Source organism: Lachnellula hyalina (assembly GCF_007821495.1).
Source record: "Lachnellula hyalina strain CBS 185.66 chromosome Unknown contig00106, whole genome shotgun sequence".
NCBI classification, from domain to species: Eukaryota; Fungi; Ascomycota; class Leotiomycetes; order Helotiales; family Lachnaceae; genus Lachnellula; species Lachnellula hyalina.
In genome coordinates, this window is record NW_022157220.1 from 57,582 (window position 1) to 74,142 (window position 16,561).

Below are 16,561 nucleotides of genomic sequence, written 5' to 3' on the forward strand. Positions count from 1 at the left end.
CTATATCGGTAAGTGGACTGCTATCTCATATAGTAGACGCAATGGGCGGCTTTGGAAACTGCCGTAAGGATACAGAGACTGGTAAGTGGAACTGGAAGATGAGAAGATATCGTCCAGGGAGTCAAAAAAGAAGCCGAGGGAGTGTGGCGAGAGGTTTCTCGCAAGATAGTCTCGGATGTAGAGCAAGATATTACGACCTAGGGTTTAAAATCGCCTATTTCTCCACAACGTTCCGCTTGATTGGTAACAACACGTTGAGATCTATTTGATGCGAGCCTTTCTAAAGGGAGATCATCTCGCAAAGGCGTGGTGTAGGGATGACAAGTGAAAGAATTGGCTTGGGATCTGATCGCACATGGCGCGAGTCTTGTGGCAGGTAAATTAAGAAAAGTATGGAAGCTTGATACTCCTTATGGGGAAGCTATCGAGCTGGGGGGCTCCTAAGCCAGTGATCGAAGGACAGACATAGTATGTGCCTCGGCGATCTGGCGTACTTGGTTCGATATCGTCTATTACTAGAACAGTGAAGATCATATTCCGTAGATAATGATTTGGCCATCCATGGCAAATCTTGATATCTGAAACGATACAGGCCCAAGCAAATAACTGAGGAGAGAAGTCGCAACGAAATACCGGCTTGACAGGGATCGGCAGAAGAAAGCTCAATGCCCTTAAGAGGTGGGATAAGGCCCCTGAGACTTCAGAGATGGAGGGAGAAGAGGGGAAAACGAGCCGCGGAGAGGTATCAGGACGGAAACGCATGAATATGTTCACAGGGACAAGGTTGTGGAGCTATCCACAGCTTTGCAAGGAGGATAGCCAAGTAGCGATACGTTACCGGTATTTAGGAACTTAATACTTCGCATTATGTAGCTCAGCATAACATAGCCCGAGCAGCTGGTTTCGTACAAATTGAAGTCGTGGTAGAGAAGTGTCACAAGTACCGCAAGCTGCAAGCCTCGGGAGTAAGTATGGTGGTGCACGGCTTATGGACCGTGCGGGTCTTTCTTAGTTAGGATTAGCGTATTTCATCGGTCCAGGCGCAGGGCAAACAGAGTAGACCAAGCCAAGCTCCAACAGCCTTCATCCTCAGTTTCTTTTGAAGCCTCTTTGAATCTACAGTTCTTCATTCTCCAAAGCGCAGGCAATAGAAGGTTCTAGACGCCGTGGCAAACGCCTTATGAGTACTGTGCGGTACTGCCGCAGACACAGAGACACTTCTTTGCGCCCATCCGTAGTGGTGGTACCAAAGACAATAGTTATAGGAGACTGGGTACAGACCTTGAGTTCGGGCCTAGGGAATGTCCTTCAGTCCAAACATCCCTAATGCCAGTGCCATCCCCACCTCTTGCAACCGTCGTAAGGCTCGATAGCCGACGTCAGTCGACTTGAAGGCATTTGAGAAATCAAGTGAAGCCTGAAATATTATTCTTTCTGAGGCAATGATAGTGGCTGGCTCTGAAACATGTGCAATCCAGCAATTTTTTAGCTCGTTTTTCCCCTCGTACCTGATCTCTACTGTATCACTAGACCAGTCGCAATAATGGTTTTCCAATCGTGCGTCTAAAAAAAAAGAAGGGAGGGGGCTTCCAACAAGCATGATCTACAGATCGCCTTTTCGGGTATCCCTTGGAGTGGTCCTATGGGTGACACGTACCCGTCGGTCCCATCCAGGGTGCTCCCAGAGAAAAATCGGCTTCAGAAACTGTTTTGACAATAAAACACCCACGTCGTCACTTGCATCTCGCATGGCATGGTCGCTTTCGAGACTGCCTGCAAGATTTCGCCGAATCCCCACGTCTTATCGCGAGTTATGATATAGGCCAAACTCATCTCCTGAACAAAACGTTCCCCCTCCATTGCACTTTCAAAGTATTCTACAGATCGACACTCCAGAAATACGATGAGGTTCTTATGTCTCCCAGGAGCCTATGGCAGCGCGAAGGTTGGACCACCATATGCATTTGCAGTATACTTGCTAACTTTCAAGCAGAACTTTGAGGTTCAACTAGGTAGGCAGCGTGGGGGAATTTTCAGAACATATTGCTGATCGGAACCAATAGCACCTTTCTGTAAAGAACTCATCTCAGATGGCAGTGCAGAATTCTTCTTCACCCAAGGAACAATTCCTTGTTCCCCGCCTCAAGGATTCACAGATTACTTCGGACCAGGACCACATTACAGATTCATCGAATACGATGGGATCGAAGGGACCAATCAAAACGATGTTCTTGAGCGAGTACGAGATTTCCCCGAGGGCGAGAATGCCGAAGATGTGCTGCGAGAGTTGATGCCCCAAGGAGAAGATGGCATTCGATCAAGTGTCAGGAACGCTCTTGATGCTATATATCACACCATAGAGGCACACGGGCCATTCGATGGGATCTGTGCATATTCCGAGGGAACTGTTGTTGCAGGCACATTCATCATGGATGAGTTGCGAAGACAGCAGGAGGAAGGGAGGCCAAGACAGATCAAGAGGGCGATATTCTTTGCTGGCTGGCCTCCATTGAATCTGCAATCAAATGAGATGGTCTTGGCCGATACCAGCGAAGATATCATTGATATTCCCACATTACACTGTGTTGGCGCAGATGATCCATATCTCCAAGGCGCAATGGCATTGTTTAACGTCTGTGATCCGGATGAAGCCATTCTTTTTGATCATGGGAAAGGTCATACTATTCCAAGGGATGCGCAAACTCTGAAGGAGCTAGGGAATGCGGTACGGGGTCTGGGTTTGGCAAGTGCTTAAGTTATAAATGCTACACGATGTTCGTCTCAAGCTCTAGAGGTTTCTTTCCAGTCAAAGTATATGCGTTCGCTTGGCTTTTATGGTTCTCCTTTTCCAAACTGAGATGGTGCTATACTATTCGGCTGCCCAGCAGCATTGCTCAATCTTCTTCACGTCCATCCATGAAGAATAGCACGCAATGAAAAAAGATAGTCCCTTACGAGAAGGTGTGATTCCAAATATTCCCTGTCAAAGTAAAGTTATGACAGGAGTGGTCAAACATTATAGTTTTCAATAAGCAAAAACATAAGCTCGGACGAGTCCTCACTGCTGTATGTATTACCCTTGCACCAAGATGAAGAGAAAAGAAGAAGATTTCTGGGATGTCACGGGGGTTCTTATACCTTTAGCATCAAGAATTCTGTGACTCACTTGTTGGGTGAGTCATTAGCGAGTCATCATAATATCATTATTCTGTGGCATTTAATTTCAAGGCGATTCATGATGCTGGCAAGATTTGAATTTGCAAAATAGTTGAGTCACAGTTCTTCATAGGCAGAAGTTGTCACGATACAGGCGAGTCACGTGGTTGAGCATTCCTGTCTCCAATATCCCGCGACCTATCTTCGAAACCATGTAGCGGGCTTGCTACAATCGATCCAAATATAGGCCACAATCTTATATCCAAGCTTGGTGTGTCATGTTAGGCCAATTGATCCCGAGCCTCAATATACCCATCCCCGGATTCGAACACATTCTTACGTTACCATAATCTATTGAACACATACCAAAGTCACACGACCTATACTTTAACCTCCGGCAAGTTTCTAACTCTTCAGACAATAGTTCGTACCTAAGTAAAACTTTGGCCTCTGAAATCTTGCTATGATCTTTTACTTTAGCTCAAAGCTATTAATCGAGGCTAAGTGGGCTACTTCATACAAGGACATATAGTCAACTCAGCAACTCAGTCAAGAGAAACCACAAACAAAGTTCGGATCATCCGAGTCCTACAAAAGTTGTATCCATACACTACCGCTATATATGCCCCCCTCGATGGCGCCATAATATTGGGCTACGCACAGCTGAACTCCCGACCAGACACAGCGAGACATAGCGCAACACAGACCTCTGAAACCTAGCCAAGCTTCTCCACAAAGCAATTCAATAAAAGCTCCTCTCGTTGGACTATATTCTGTACATCGCTTCATTGACTCTAATTGGGTCAGAAGGTCCAGGCCGGAGCAGATGGTGTACAAGTACAGAGGTACAACGAACCTAGATGTGCGACGAGACTGCATCATTCCAATTCACTCGGAGACACCGCCAGCCAGCCCAGCTCCATAAGGCACCAGGACCTAGATTTGTCTGTCTATCTATTTGTCAGTTCAATGACTGAGATATTTCAGCTTCTCGCAACCACAAAAAGCACATGCTATGACTCCTCCGTACAGCGCAAGGACAGCTGGACAGCTAACGCAAGTTCCGAACCGACCTAGCTTGAAAGGAGCCAAAATCTTGAGAATGTTCCAGTCGCCAGGAAGGTCAGTCAGTCAGTCAGTTATCGAGACTAGAAATTCAAAGAAAAGTTCCAGCCGCCCGTGCCGTGTTCATTGGACCTAAACCGAGCCTCACCTCAGTTGCCGAGGCCTCACTGTCACTTCAAGCTTTCCCCCTTAAGCCAAGTGCTTTATTTATTTCTGACCTGGAAACTTCCAAGTGGAATGGCCGATATTCTCTGATCAAGGTATTCTATTCGTCAGCTCTCCCTTCCCTACCCTACCGCTTGAATCCTAAATATATATATAAAGGACCACGAAGAGGGCAAATATTTTCTGCTATTTCCGTTTCGTTGTTATTGGTCCACTAAAGCGGATTATCCTACCCGGATTATGGTATGCGATTGAGGTTCACAGAGGCTGGGTACATGTATATCGGAAAGGCAAAGGCGGGAAGAGGGTAGGAAATCGCACTCTCAATATATGTATGTATAGAAGCTAGGACAGGCTGCGATATTGCTTTTGGAGCCTGGACGTCTTTCCTGTAGTCTATTTATGGGTGTCGGTGTGTAAGAAGTGGGTGTTGATTATCTATGCTAATATACTTGGTTGGTTTTAAAGAGAATTATGCTCCACTGCCTTTACAATAATGCCGTCTCCATTCAACTCAAGCATCCTCCACATCCGTCTCTTATACCCTCTCTAAAGCATCAGCCGCCCAATCGAGAATCTCATTGATGATATTTGATACTTCCTCACTTGTTTCCTCACTGTAAAAAATATCACGCATACTCGTCAAGTCTTGAGCGTCGGTCAACGGCCCATTATCTATAATATGCCTGGATATTGCCAGGTCCTTAAGCTTAGCAAATTCAAGGGGACAAATTTAGTCATCTCAGAAGGTCTCCCGTACCACTTTTAGACTCCTATCGAATAAGACCGTGCAAGATGAAGGACCGGGACAAAGTTTGCGGGCATTCCATCTGGTGATTCTGGAGTTGAGGACGATTTTGGACTCTTTGCATCAAACATTGCAAGCATATGGTACCAAAGGGCACGAGTAGTGTCCGACATATCGTACGGCGAGAGATAATCAGCTTGTTCTGGACCGACTCGGTACACCATATTTAGCAGAGTCCACAGAGCTACTTTATCATCAGAACCGCCCGCTAAAGTCTGGAGGCGGAGAAGCTCGAACAATGGGTACGAATTTCGTGGTTGATCTCTTTTTCGTTGGTGGATCATGGCCTGCACTTTGGCTAAAGAAACGGTGTTATTCGATAAACTTTTTGCAGCAGTGAAATGGGGAACGCAGATACCGGGAGTGAGGTCAATCTCTTGCATGAAGGGTCTTTACAGACGCATTTGACGCCCCAACATTCCACGAAGGGATTTTTCCTTTTATGGATGATAGTCGACTTGCGAGTATAATGGATGAAGATTTCATCCCCGGGAGCAGTTCTTCCACACAAATCAGCGGTTCCGGAATAGAGAAGATCAGATCTCCTAGCAGTAAGGATTCATCTTTCTGCTCCGAGGCTACAACTCTATCACCAAAAACATTCCGCTTAACAAGCGAATGTAAGCTCCTTCTGGCCTTTTTTCCGTTTACACATTTCATGGACCATGAATATACCCACCCCAAAGACCAAGCAAAGGAAAAAATACAATAAGTAAACTTCTCCATTCCCCAAACAAACAAAAAGGCCGCCATCAAATAGTCAGAAGTCATTCTAAAAGGAAAACAAAAAATCGTACCACTTCCAAGCACCAACCACTTTCACCTGCCCACTACGCTCATCTCATCCCGTCTCATCTGCCTACAACCCCCCAAACACTCACCGCTTCAATCTCCTTATCATCTCAGACAAACCCAACTTGAACATAAATTTCAAGTAAAAATCAGACAAAACTTACCACAAAATTCAAATTAAACATGTCGTATCCTCACACCTCACACCCAAAAATTCACTTTCAAATACCCCCTCGACCAATACACACTCTCAATGCGCCATTGCACAAGTCTTGTGCCCAACACACCCACATAGCAACTTTGCTGTTAAATCTCGCGGGCGAACCTCTTGTTCTCAGTGTGCTGGTCTTGTTCCATAGTGTGTTGGTTGTGGTGCTGGTACGGCTGTACACGTGATTGTGCGGAATGGATGGAATGGGTCGATAAATGAAAAGATGGAGAATGGATTTTGGTATGGGCATGAGTAAATGGGGGAGTTCGGTGTTGAATGTTGAATAGGATGATTGATGGTTGAAGGATGGATGTGATTAATTCTGTATTCCTCTTAAGCACGCGTCAACAAAGCAAGAAAGTTGCATTTAGCAATAAAGTTTCCATTTCGAAACGGGAAATTATCTTACACTCAATCAATCGTAGCACATCTCTCTAGATGCTCACCAATCCATATCCCGAGCTTCCCCAAAGCTTCCTCTAACACACTGGTCTCACACACATACCCAACCCTGACCATGCCCCCAAACTCACTGCCAAAGCACTTACCAGCTGGCACAAGCATAACCTTGGTCTTCTCCAGAACATCTATGCACATAGCCACATCATCAACCTTCTCCCCTCTTCTCTTCATAAACTTAAGCAGCGCGGTCGTGCCCGCGTTAGGTTTCACCCAACTGATAGTCCCCCTATGTTTATCCACAAATCGCTCTAGGATCTCTAGATTCGTCTTCGCAAGCTTGATATTCCTCCCCAACAAAGAGTGCAGCACAGATCCCGAAAGAGCATAGCTCGCAACGGAGTCATCGAGCTGGGAGACAGAAATTGTAGTATAATCCCTTGCCGCTGCGATAGCCTCGATGAGTGTAGAAGAGCGGGATGCGATCCATCCTACCCGTATGCCGGCTAGACTGTACGCTTTAGACATCGACCCTGTAACGATTGTGTTTTCATAGCCCATGTTTATCAAACTCGGGGGAAATTTCGGGTCAGCGGGTGACATGCCCGTGAAGAGGGGTCGGTAGACTTCATCTGATAGAATGGTGATATTACGCTCTTTCGCGAAGTCAACAAGATCTTGGAGGACTGGCTTGGGGATTGTGGCGCCAGTAGGATTGTTGGGATTGTTGATTATGATCAGACTGGTTTTGTCGTTCACTAATTCCTTCAAGTCTCTGATGTCAGGTATGTAGTCCCTTTCAGCTCGTAACTTCCATAATGACACGTCGGCGCCAAGGCTTGCTGGCACATCGTATAGTTGCTGGTAGGTGGGGTACGTGCATATAACGTGGTCTCCGGGTTTGATAAGTGTGTAGAAGGCGAGGAAGTTCGCAGCGATGGCGCCGGGTGTGATCAAGATGCCTTCTTTTGGGAGGGGAGAAGGTTGCCGGGCGGAGTATAAAGATGCTAGACGTTCTCGTAGAGGGTTGGAGCCGCGGATCGAGCCGTATGTGAGTTTTGTGGATGTGCTAAGGGGTGGAGGAATGTTCGGGTCTTCGCAGAGGCCGACGAGGTCGTCGATGGAAATTGAGGCTGCACAGGTTTCGGAAATATTGAGAACGTCTGGGATTATTTCGTATTTGTCCATCCACTGGTGTTTGTTAGAGTCTAATGCAGTCAGATATTCGGAACTTCAACGTGCCTGCTCGACCTCGAAGGGTTTTATAAGCACCATAATGGGCTGATTCGGGTTATCCTGAGGGGGGGAGGTGGATGTCTATGGATTTAGCCCTGGAAGGCTGGAAGGGAATAATGTTGGCTTTTGTTTGATAGACATTCTGATGAATTTGACGGACCTCTGTGTATCTTATTAAATAAACTGACTGACTGGCTTTCAAAAGAACTAAGTCGTCAAGATCAGATGAGAACGAGGAGGTTATTTAGTTCAGTGAGGTGAAGCTTCTAAAGGCGGGGTAAAATAGAAGCTATCTGTCGGGGCATTCAAAGGCCGCTCTGGACAGGCAACCAACCAACAGCATCCACCGCCGTCACCTCCTGGAATAGGAGCGCATCTTCACTCAGTACTCCTCCTCCTCCACGCCACACACCTACTCCACTCTGTACTCTCTCTCTCTCTCCCTCACTCATTATCCCACTCTCCTTATTTGCGTCCGGTCTTTTAACACTTCTTTTCTGCTGTTCGAGGCAGCAGCTGTTTCTTCCCTTGCTACTACTGTGTAGAGCTATAGCTGCCCAGCCCCATATTTACCCGTCTTGCTTCCAAGTTCACATCTTGAACACTCCTACAACAACGCCAGGTTACAGATCACAAATCACAGATGCGCCGACTCCTGGGGCAAGCAGTCCTTGCGACTCTATCGCTATCATGGACTGCCTCGGCCTTTTCCAACTACTCGTCCATAGACATGATGCGCGCTCAATTATCTCTCATGGACGACCGACCCGATGATTGCCCCCCATGGTATAATGCGCTATACGCCACCATAATTATCGCAACTTGCTAACAAGATGCAGTTTCAATTGTCTCCTCCCAGCTTTCACCTGCGGTCAATATTCCGAATGCAATGAATACAATGGCAAATGTTCATGTCCCCCGGGCTACGGGGGCGACGACTGTCTATCTCCAGGTACGAATCTTCTGCTGGACCTAGTTGTGGCGAGGGAATACAACATATTAACTAGCTTGTAGTCTGTGGATCGTTAGCAGATGGAAAGGATCGACCTATGCGACAAGGGGAATACTGCGAGTGTGGCGATGGCTGGACTGGAATCAACTGCAACGTATGCACCACCAACAAAGCTTGTAACGCTTTGATGCCGAAACCAGACGATGGAGAGGAACGATCAGGAGGCGTTTGCTACCAGAATGGGGAGGTAGTGAAGGAGAACTACCAAATGTGCGATGTCACGAATAAGAAGATTGTTGATATTTTGGACGGGAGAAGACCTCAAGTCACATTTACCTGCAATGCAGAGCACGAAACTTGCGATTTCCAGTGTAGGTACAAATCAAAAGCCAGTCTTCCAAAAAACTAACATATCCCAGTCTGGGTCGAACAGCAAGAATCATTCTACTGCTCGCTCGATACCTGCTCTTCCTCGGCTCGCAACGATGTCGGACAAAACAGCACCAGCTACAAATGCGATAACATACAATGCAAGTGTATCCCGGACAGGATGCTATGTGGAGAAAATGGTTCCGTGGATATTACAGACTTTCTGGATCAGTCAATCAAAGGACCAGCGTCATTCAGTTGTCTACAGGAATCGCAAGGCGCAAACAACTGCCAATTTCAGGAGCCTCAAATGGATTTGTTGATTCAGCAGATGTTTGGAGACAAGAGTATCTTTATCAACTGCCAGGCAGGCGAATGTCTTTATGAAACCGAAGTTCCTGGATTCGAGCGGCCAGTGAAGAGGATAAATACCCCTCTAATCGCAGGAGTTATTGCAGGTGCCTCGCTTTTCGTGGTTGGTGTAATCTTGTTGGTCTGGTACTTATCACGGAGACAATTCAAGTATGGTCCAATCCACTTGGATGATTCGGATGACGAGAGCTCTAAGCTCATGTCTGACCACAAGCCCGCTTCCTTGTTCTTTGAGAATGTTTCCTATCATCTAAACGGAAAGCAAATTCTCTCAGGGGTCCAAGGTGTAGCGCATCCCGGAGAAATTATGGCTATTATGGGTGCTTCAGGAGCTGGCAAGACGACTTTCCTTGATATTCTTGCTCGCAAGAACAAACGAGGTGTTACTCATGGAGACTTCTACGTTAACGGAGAGAAGGTTGACGACACTGAGTACAAGAATGTCGTTGGATTCGTCGACCAAGAAGATACTATGCTCTCTACCCTTACAGTCCACGAAACTATCATGACTAGCGCTCTTTTGCGACTACCTCGAGATATGGGCCGAGCTGCTCAGGAACAAAGGGTGTACGAGGTTGAGAAACAGCTTGGAATTAGTGCGATCAAAGATTCCCTAATTGGCTCGGAAGAAGGGAAAGGCCGCGGGATCTCAGGAGGTGAGAAACGAAGAGTTGGAATTGCTTGTGAGCTTGTTACAAGTCCAAGCATTTTGTTCTTGGACGAGCCAACAAGTGGACTTGATGCTTATAATGCTTTCAATGTCATTGAATGTCTTGTTACGCTCGCAAAGACCTACAAACGGACAGTGATCTTTACAATCCATCAACCACGCTCGAATATCGTGGCTCTTTTCGACAGGTTATTACTACTGGCCAAAGGAAAGACTGTCTACTCCGGCGAATTTGGGCAATGTCAAGATTACTTTGAACATATTGGTTACTCGTGTCCGCCCGGATTTAACATCGCGGATTATCTCGTGGACTTGACGATGCATGTTGGAGCTCCTCACACCCCAACCGACGAGGAGATAGATGGTTTGAATACAGGTGGCAATTCAAGTGCAGGGCCAAGCAGCACTAGGGCTGTGAAATCGATCGCTAGTATCTCCGGCGGGAGTATAAATGACGACTTGGCTAGCAGTCCAGGGGACTCATTACTAAGACCTAAGAGTAAACGAAGAGACTCAGTGAAGGCAAAACAGGAAAGAGAGCTTTACACACGCAAGAAGACCGGGCACGAAACACCAGGCTCTCAACCCGACGATACCCCAGTGGATCCCAACGCAAATTCACAACAATGGGTACGACTATCAAAGCAGCAAAGCAATCACGTACCACAGCAGATTTTGGACGATCCTGACAACCTTCCACCTGCAGCATCGACAACGGGCACTGATCTTGACATACTCGTTTCAGCATATGCACAGTCTGACATTGCTGGTAACATTCACGAGGACATCCATTCTGCGATAGCATCCGCTCAGCAAGCCAATGGCGGTATGAATGGGCACCCTTCAGGAGATCGATCCTCACATACTGGAGCTATGGGCAGAGGATATGCAAGAATTGGGTACATACGACAATTCATCATCCTCTCGGGACGGACCTGGAAGAATCTGTACAGAAATCCAATGTTAATGCTCACGCATTACGCCATCGCAATTCTTCTCGCTGTTCTCTCTGGATTCCTTTTCTATGGCCTAACGGACGACATCCCCGGCTTCCAAAACCGCCTCGGACTGTTCTTCTTCGTCCTAGCCCTCTTCGGCTTCAGTACCCTCTCCAGTCTAACAGTCTTCGCCACCGAGCGCCTGCTCTTCGTCCGCGAGCGCGCAAACGGCTACTACTCCCCAATAACCTACTTCCTCTCCAAAGTAATTTTCGATATCGTACCCCTCCGCATAATACCCCCAATCATCATGGGATCCATCATCTACCCCATGACAGGCCTCGTACCTGACGCGCCCCACTTCTTCAAATTCATCCTCGTGCTCGTCCTCTTCAACCTCGCCGCTGCAGGAATCTGTCTCTTCATTGGCATAGTCTGCAAAGACGGGGGCGTTGCTTCGCTGATCGGCTCCCTCGTCATGCTCTTCTCCCTCCTCTTCGCAGGTCTTCTCCTAAACCACGACGCTATACCGAAATCGGCAGTCTGGCTCCAAGCTATCTCAATTTTCCACTATGGCTTTGAAGCGCTGATTGTAAATGAGGTTACGTTTCTCATGCTTGAGGATCATAAATATGGGATTGATATTAAAATCCCGGGCGCGAGTATTTTGAGTAGTTTTGGGTTTGACACTCAGGCGCTTTGGCCTGACGTGCTTAGTTTGGGATGCTTTGCTGCTGCATTTATTGTGTTGGCGTATGTGGCTATGCATGTTTTGCTTGTAGAGAGGAGGTAGAGCGGGTGCTGCGTGGTAGATAGAGAGATGTAACATGATGTTAATTATGTGTGAGCATTTGGACGGGTATTTCCTTTTGTTCTTAGGCAGACGGTGCCTTGCATATGGCGTTCGGTTCTTGCAAATTATGTCATGGCTTCTATACCAATGTTATCTATCAGAAATACATAAATTTGAATCATGAGCCCATTGCCCTCGTCTGTGACCGGTTGGAAGGCTGCCTCAAGCCCAACAGAGCTGATTGCAGCAAGATGACTACCATCTACTCTACCGTTGCACCACAACCAAGTTGATTTTGGCAGACCTGGCAGCTACAGGGCCCCAAGTCCAGCTTTATCTGTGCGCTCTAGTAGAGGTTCATGCATTTATATGTCGTTGTAGACGTATTTTCTTTAGGGATGTAGGAATGCCTGGGTCTGGAATATGTACCCGGGGTGTGTGTCGTGGAAGCACTAGAAATGCAGGATGACAGAGCTAAGCCCATAATTGTCAGAAAGGTGACAGCACCCATGTCCACAATTGTCAGGAAAATGAAAAGACCAACTACATGCGGAACGGTATTTGACTACTTCTGAAATTCAGCCCTCATTAACACCGTTATGATTGAAAATCTGGCAAAGCAAGTGCTGTTTGGCCCAATCATCTGATGCTTAAATCGAGATATCCAAGATTATTTTCATGCAGTACAATGGATTCTGACACTCTTAGAAGTCATTTATGGACCTTGTATATTCATTATTATTAGTCCTCCTGCTACACTATAAGTCCTTGCATAGCCTCTCGTTCTTAATCAACCTGTACCAAGACTTGCCAACTTTTTCACTCTTCCAGACGCATCAACCATCTATCTTCCTATCACCCAATGGCATCTTTAGGGTCATTCCTCACACAAGCATTCCCACCGAGTCCACAATTCACCGAAAAGGACATTCCTTCCCAAGTGGGCAAAGTCTTTCTTGTCACAGGCGGTAATTCAGGCATTGGGTATGAGGTTGTTAAAATCCTCTACTCCAAGGGCGGCACAGTCTACATGGCTGGCCGTAATCCAGGAAAAATCAATGCGGCAATCGAAGCTATAAAGTCCACTCACACCGCTAGCCCTGGACGTATCAAGAGTCTCATTCTCGACCTTGGCGACCTTAGCACAATCCCATCCTGCGTCGCTGACTTCCTCGCCCAAGAAACTCGTCTCGATGTTCTCTGGAACAACGGAGGCATCGCCCAAGTCCCTGCCGGCAGTGTAAGCGCCCAAGGCCACGAAGCCCAGATCGGCACCAACTGTCTCGGGCCCTTCCTCTTGACGCAACTCCTTCTTCCTGTCCTACTGCGAACCGCAAAATCAGTACCCACAGCTGGCGTGCGCGTAGTATGGGTATCTTCGGGGGTTATTGATCTCAAAGCTCCTCCGGGTGGTCTCTTACTGGACGAGCTTGCCCCTGGCCATCATTCGCAAGACAAGATGCATAACTACAGCGTCTCGAAGGCGGGCGACTGGCTTCTAGCGTCGGAACTGGATAAGCGGGTTCGCAAGCACGGGATCGTGTCTGTGGCTCTCAGTCCAGGTCAGTTGAAGGCCAAGGGCTTTGATCGGCTGCCGTGGCATCAGAGGTGGCTGATGAAGCCCTTGTTACATGAACCTATCATGGGCGCGTATACGGAGTTATGGGCTGGGCTTAGTCCGGAGGTGACGTGTGCTGATGGAGGGAGATTTGCTTTGCCGTGGGGAAGATGGCATCCGAGCCCAAGGAAGGATATTCTTGAGAGCTTGAAGGCAAAAACGGAGGGAGGAACTGGCGTTGCGGCTGAGTTTTGGCACTGGTGCGAGGAGCAGTCAAAGGGTTATGTTGGACTTGGAAATTGAGAAGTAGATGATCTCAGTGATCTGATTGGGCAACCCTTTGTTTCGAAGCTTGCTTGAGAGGTGTACCATACTATATAGTTTACATGAATACAGTCCTTTCTGTATATCATGATGAGCTTAGAGCTTCTTATTGGCTTGATCGGTCCCTCCATTAGCCACTGCAACTACGTCCCCAAATTATCTAGCTGTTCTGATAATATACATAGCCTGGCGTTGCGTTCAATCTTGCATGCATGTATAGATAGAGGAATCCATGTAATGCACTACCTTAAACCATCAACATAACGCAAAACGCCTTTCTTATCAGCAAACACATACCCCACGAGCCTCTCGAGAACATTCGTCGCTCAACACGCGTCAGTCGATCTATAAACGCTTTCAAGCTCCCCTAACCAATCCTCCAGGCCCCAAATTCAAAGTCAAAATATCACAACATCTTCGCTAACAGTAAATAAACACATCTTCGCATACGCCAAGCTGCAGCACAATAAGAAACGCGAGCCGGTCAATTTTTGACATTAGTAAATTGAATCGCTTTAAGCGAGCCCCTTTTAGCCGTCTGCCCGCCACCCCTTTCCCCGATACTTACCAAAAACCAGATACCTATAGCCGCTACCCTCCATCTCACTCTCATTCTTCTACCCTAGCCAGGTTACAAAGTAGAATGATATATATAAATACTAGTTGCTTTAACAGGACGTAGAATTTAAGTGATCTTTGAAAATTTGAATACGCAGCGTGATAAAAAGATTTCACACATAAAACTGACAGATAGAAGCTCTCATAAGAACAAGGTTCTCATCCATTAACAAGTGAATGAAAGCCAGTACGGCATCGACAAAAGTATTACCTAGTCGTTGTGGAAAATTATCGGCTTCTTTCCCCAGGAGACACGAACATGGCACGGATAAGGTAGGTAGAACTTGAAATTACCTAGGGTACGTAGGTAGGTATAGTGTACCCGGTGCAGCGACTCAATTTCATAGTAACCCGAGACTAAACTACAGCTTTAGCTTAGTATTCTGAGGATCTGATACGTACTATACCTACTGGTTATTGATACTTAGATGATATCCGCAGCAGGAAGTGAACGCTACGGCACGAAGAGGCATTAGATGAAGGGGTATCATAGTATCTAACGGCCCATCTATCACTCCATCTATGTCGTACATTCCCTCTAGCTGGGGCCCTCTGTTTTCCCGTCCTTGACGCAAGACTCCCACACAGTAAACTCACTATTTGAAACAACGCCTCACGCAACATGCCAAACGCCCCAACAAATGCAGAACTATTAGTTCTCATCTCACTTCTTAATCCATATCCTCCATCCCCCCTCCGCTCGCATGAACCTCGGCCTCTTCAACAGAAACTCCCACTAAACAGCCCGACAACATCCCCTCCCAATTAACCCATGGATGCACCTCCCCAAACAACCGTGTCCCATCCTTACCCGCACACCTCATCAGTTCCCCCTCTCCCCCAGGATGATACGGTAAATAAGGAGTGATATTATACACCTTTCCCCCTAGCACAGTCCACGCATCTTTGCCTTTCCGCCCCGTGAACTGTCTCAGCAGGGAGGGGGGAACTTTGAGGTAGGGCGTATTGGGGGGTAGGCCGTTTAGATTATGGTGTGGGGAAGACGAGAGACGCGCCCAGTCGAGCGGGGAGTGGTTTGGTGTTAGCTGTACCTTTTTGCGGGGCTTAGCTGGGATCGAGCTATGTGTTGGAGGTAAGGCTAGTGAACTCGAACTTGTGGTTGAAGCTGGTGACCGGTTGGGAAGCGGTCCTCCACGGTTGGGCAGTGGTGAGGGACGGGGAGGAGGAGCCATGAGGGATGATGTTTGCGCGGGGATAGCGTTTAGACGTGGTGGTTGGGGCCCTCGGATGCCGCCAGATGCTCGTTGCGCTGAGTTTAGGGCTGGAAAGGAGGGCGGTGGCATGGTTTCGGTATCGGAGGAGGAAAGGGTGAAGGATGGTACGGAGCTAGAGCTTGGGGTGGGTTTTGCGCGGGGGGTTGTGGGTGACGAGGGGGATTTGATGGTTGGTGGTGGAGGTGGTGGCATCGCCATCCGGTCTGCTTCTTCTTTCTTTGGGGTGGCAGGTGCTTCTGCTGTCTCTTTCTCCGTAGGCTTCTCTTTCTCTGTAGGCTTCCCTTTCTCGGTATCATTATCCGTGTCATGGGTCTTGGTAATTGTAGGAAGCGGCTCTTGTATCGATGGCGGGATACCCTGGGGTTGTCGCAACCATGCTAAGAAAGACCATGTTGTCGGTGGGTGCTTGTAGCAGATGAAGGATATCGAGGCAACGAGGATTGACAGTCCGAAGAAAGTCATGATATCTTTCTCGTGGGTGTTGTTTGGTAGTTGTTTCTCTGCGGCTGCTTTCCGCCCCTCTCGATCTTAGTCAGAGTGGGGTGGATAGGTACATTATCGTAAGGTATCTATCCTATCATATCATATCCTATCCTATACCCCTCGGATGAGACCACTGGGGAATCCCTTCAATACTCTGTAACGGCACAGGACAGTCCAGGGGGAAGAAGAGAAATGACGCGCTGGATCCGCTTCCTTCCCCTCGCTGTAGCCTCTGACTCGGTGTCCGTAAGTTACCGCATGAATTTCAATTACAGGCTGCATGCATATGTTGACATGGCATGTCCGGAGAAATACTCGAGTACAGTAATAGAAAGGTCTGTTATTGCAGCATACTTTAGTAAACAAAACATTCGTTTTTTGCCTCTAATTTAATCATTGTGACTACTGACTATAATG

General features: G+C 47.4%; 5 protein-coding genes across 5 annotated transcripts; 3 read left to right on the forward strand and 2 right to left on the reverse strand.

The window, feature by feature from the left end:
• Nucleotides 1-1,903: 1,903 nt before the first annotated feature.
• LHYA1_G005973 (uncharacterized protein) lies at nt 1,904-2,755 on the forward strand (the record flags this gene model as incomplete). The annotated part of the gene is made up of 2 exons (XM_031150914.1): nt 1,904-2,012; nt 2,064-2,755. 2 exons carry the CDS (start codon nt 1,904-1,906, stop codon nt 2,753-2,755), a joined length of 801 nt encoding a protein of 266 aa, XP_031003904.1.
• Nucleotides 2,756-6,608: 3,853 nt separating this feature from the next.
• Nucleotides 6,609-7,871, reverse strand: vioD (Capreomycidine synthase; the record flags this gene model as incomplete). The annotated part of the gene is made up of 2 exons (XM_031150915.1): nt 6,609-7,787; nt 7,848-7,871. 2 exons carry the CDS (start codon nt 7,869-7,871, stop codon nt 6,609-6,611), a joined length of 1,203 nt encoding a protein of 400 aa, XP_031003911.1.
• An 859-nt stretch (nt 7,872-8,730) lies between these two features.
• LHYA1_G005975 (ABC transporter G family member) lies at nt 8,731-11,926 on the forward strand (the record flags this gene model as incomplete). The annotated part of the gene is made up of 3 exons (XM_031150916.1): nt 8,731-8,784; nt 8,840-9,155; nt 9,204-11,926. 3 exons carry the CDS (start codon nt 8,731-8,733, stop codon nt 11,924-11,926), a joined length of 3,093 nt encoding a protein of 1,030 aa, XP_031003910.1.
• An 862-nt stretch (nt 11,927-12,788) lies between these two features.
• LHYA1_G005976 (putative oxidoreductase) lies at nt 12,789-13,787 on the forward strand (the record flags this gene model as incomplete). Its single annotated transcript, XM_031150917.1, has 1 exon — nt 12,789-13,787. The coding sequence occupies one exon, from the start codon at nt 12,789-12,791 to the stop codon at nt 13,785-13,787; it is 999 nt and encodes a 332-aa protein (XP_031003909.1).
• Nucleotides 13,788-15,097: 1,310 nt separating this feature from the next.
• On the reverse strand, nt 15,098-16,123 carry cyb5r4 (Cytochrome b5 reductase; the record flags this gene model as incomplete). The annotated part of the gene is made up of 1 exon (XM_031150918.1): nt 15,098-16,123. One exon carries the CDS (start codon nt 16,121-16,123, stop codon nt 15,098-15,100), a length of 1,026 nt encoding a protein of 341 aa, XP_031003908.1.
• Between the last annotated feature and the right edge of the window lie 438 nt (nt 16,124-16,561).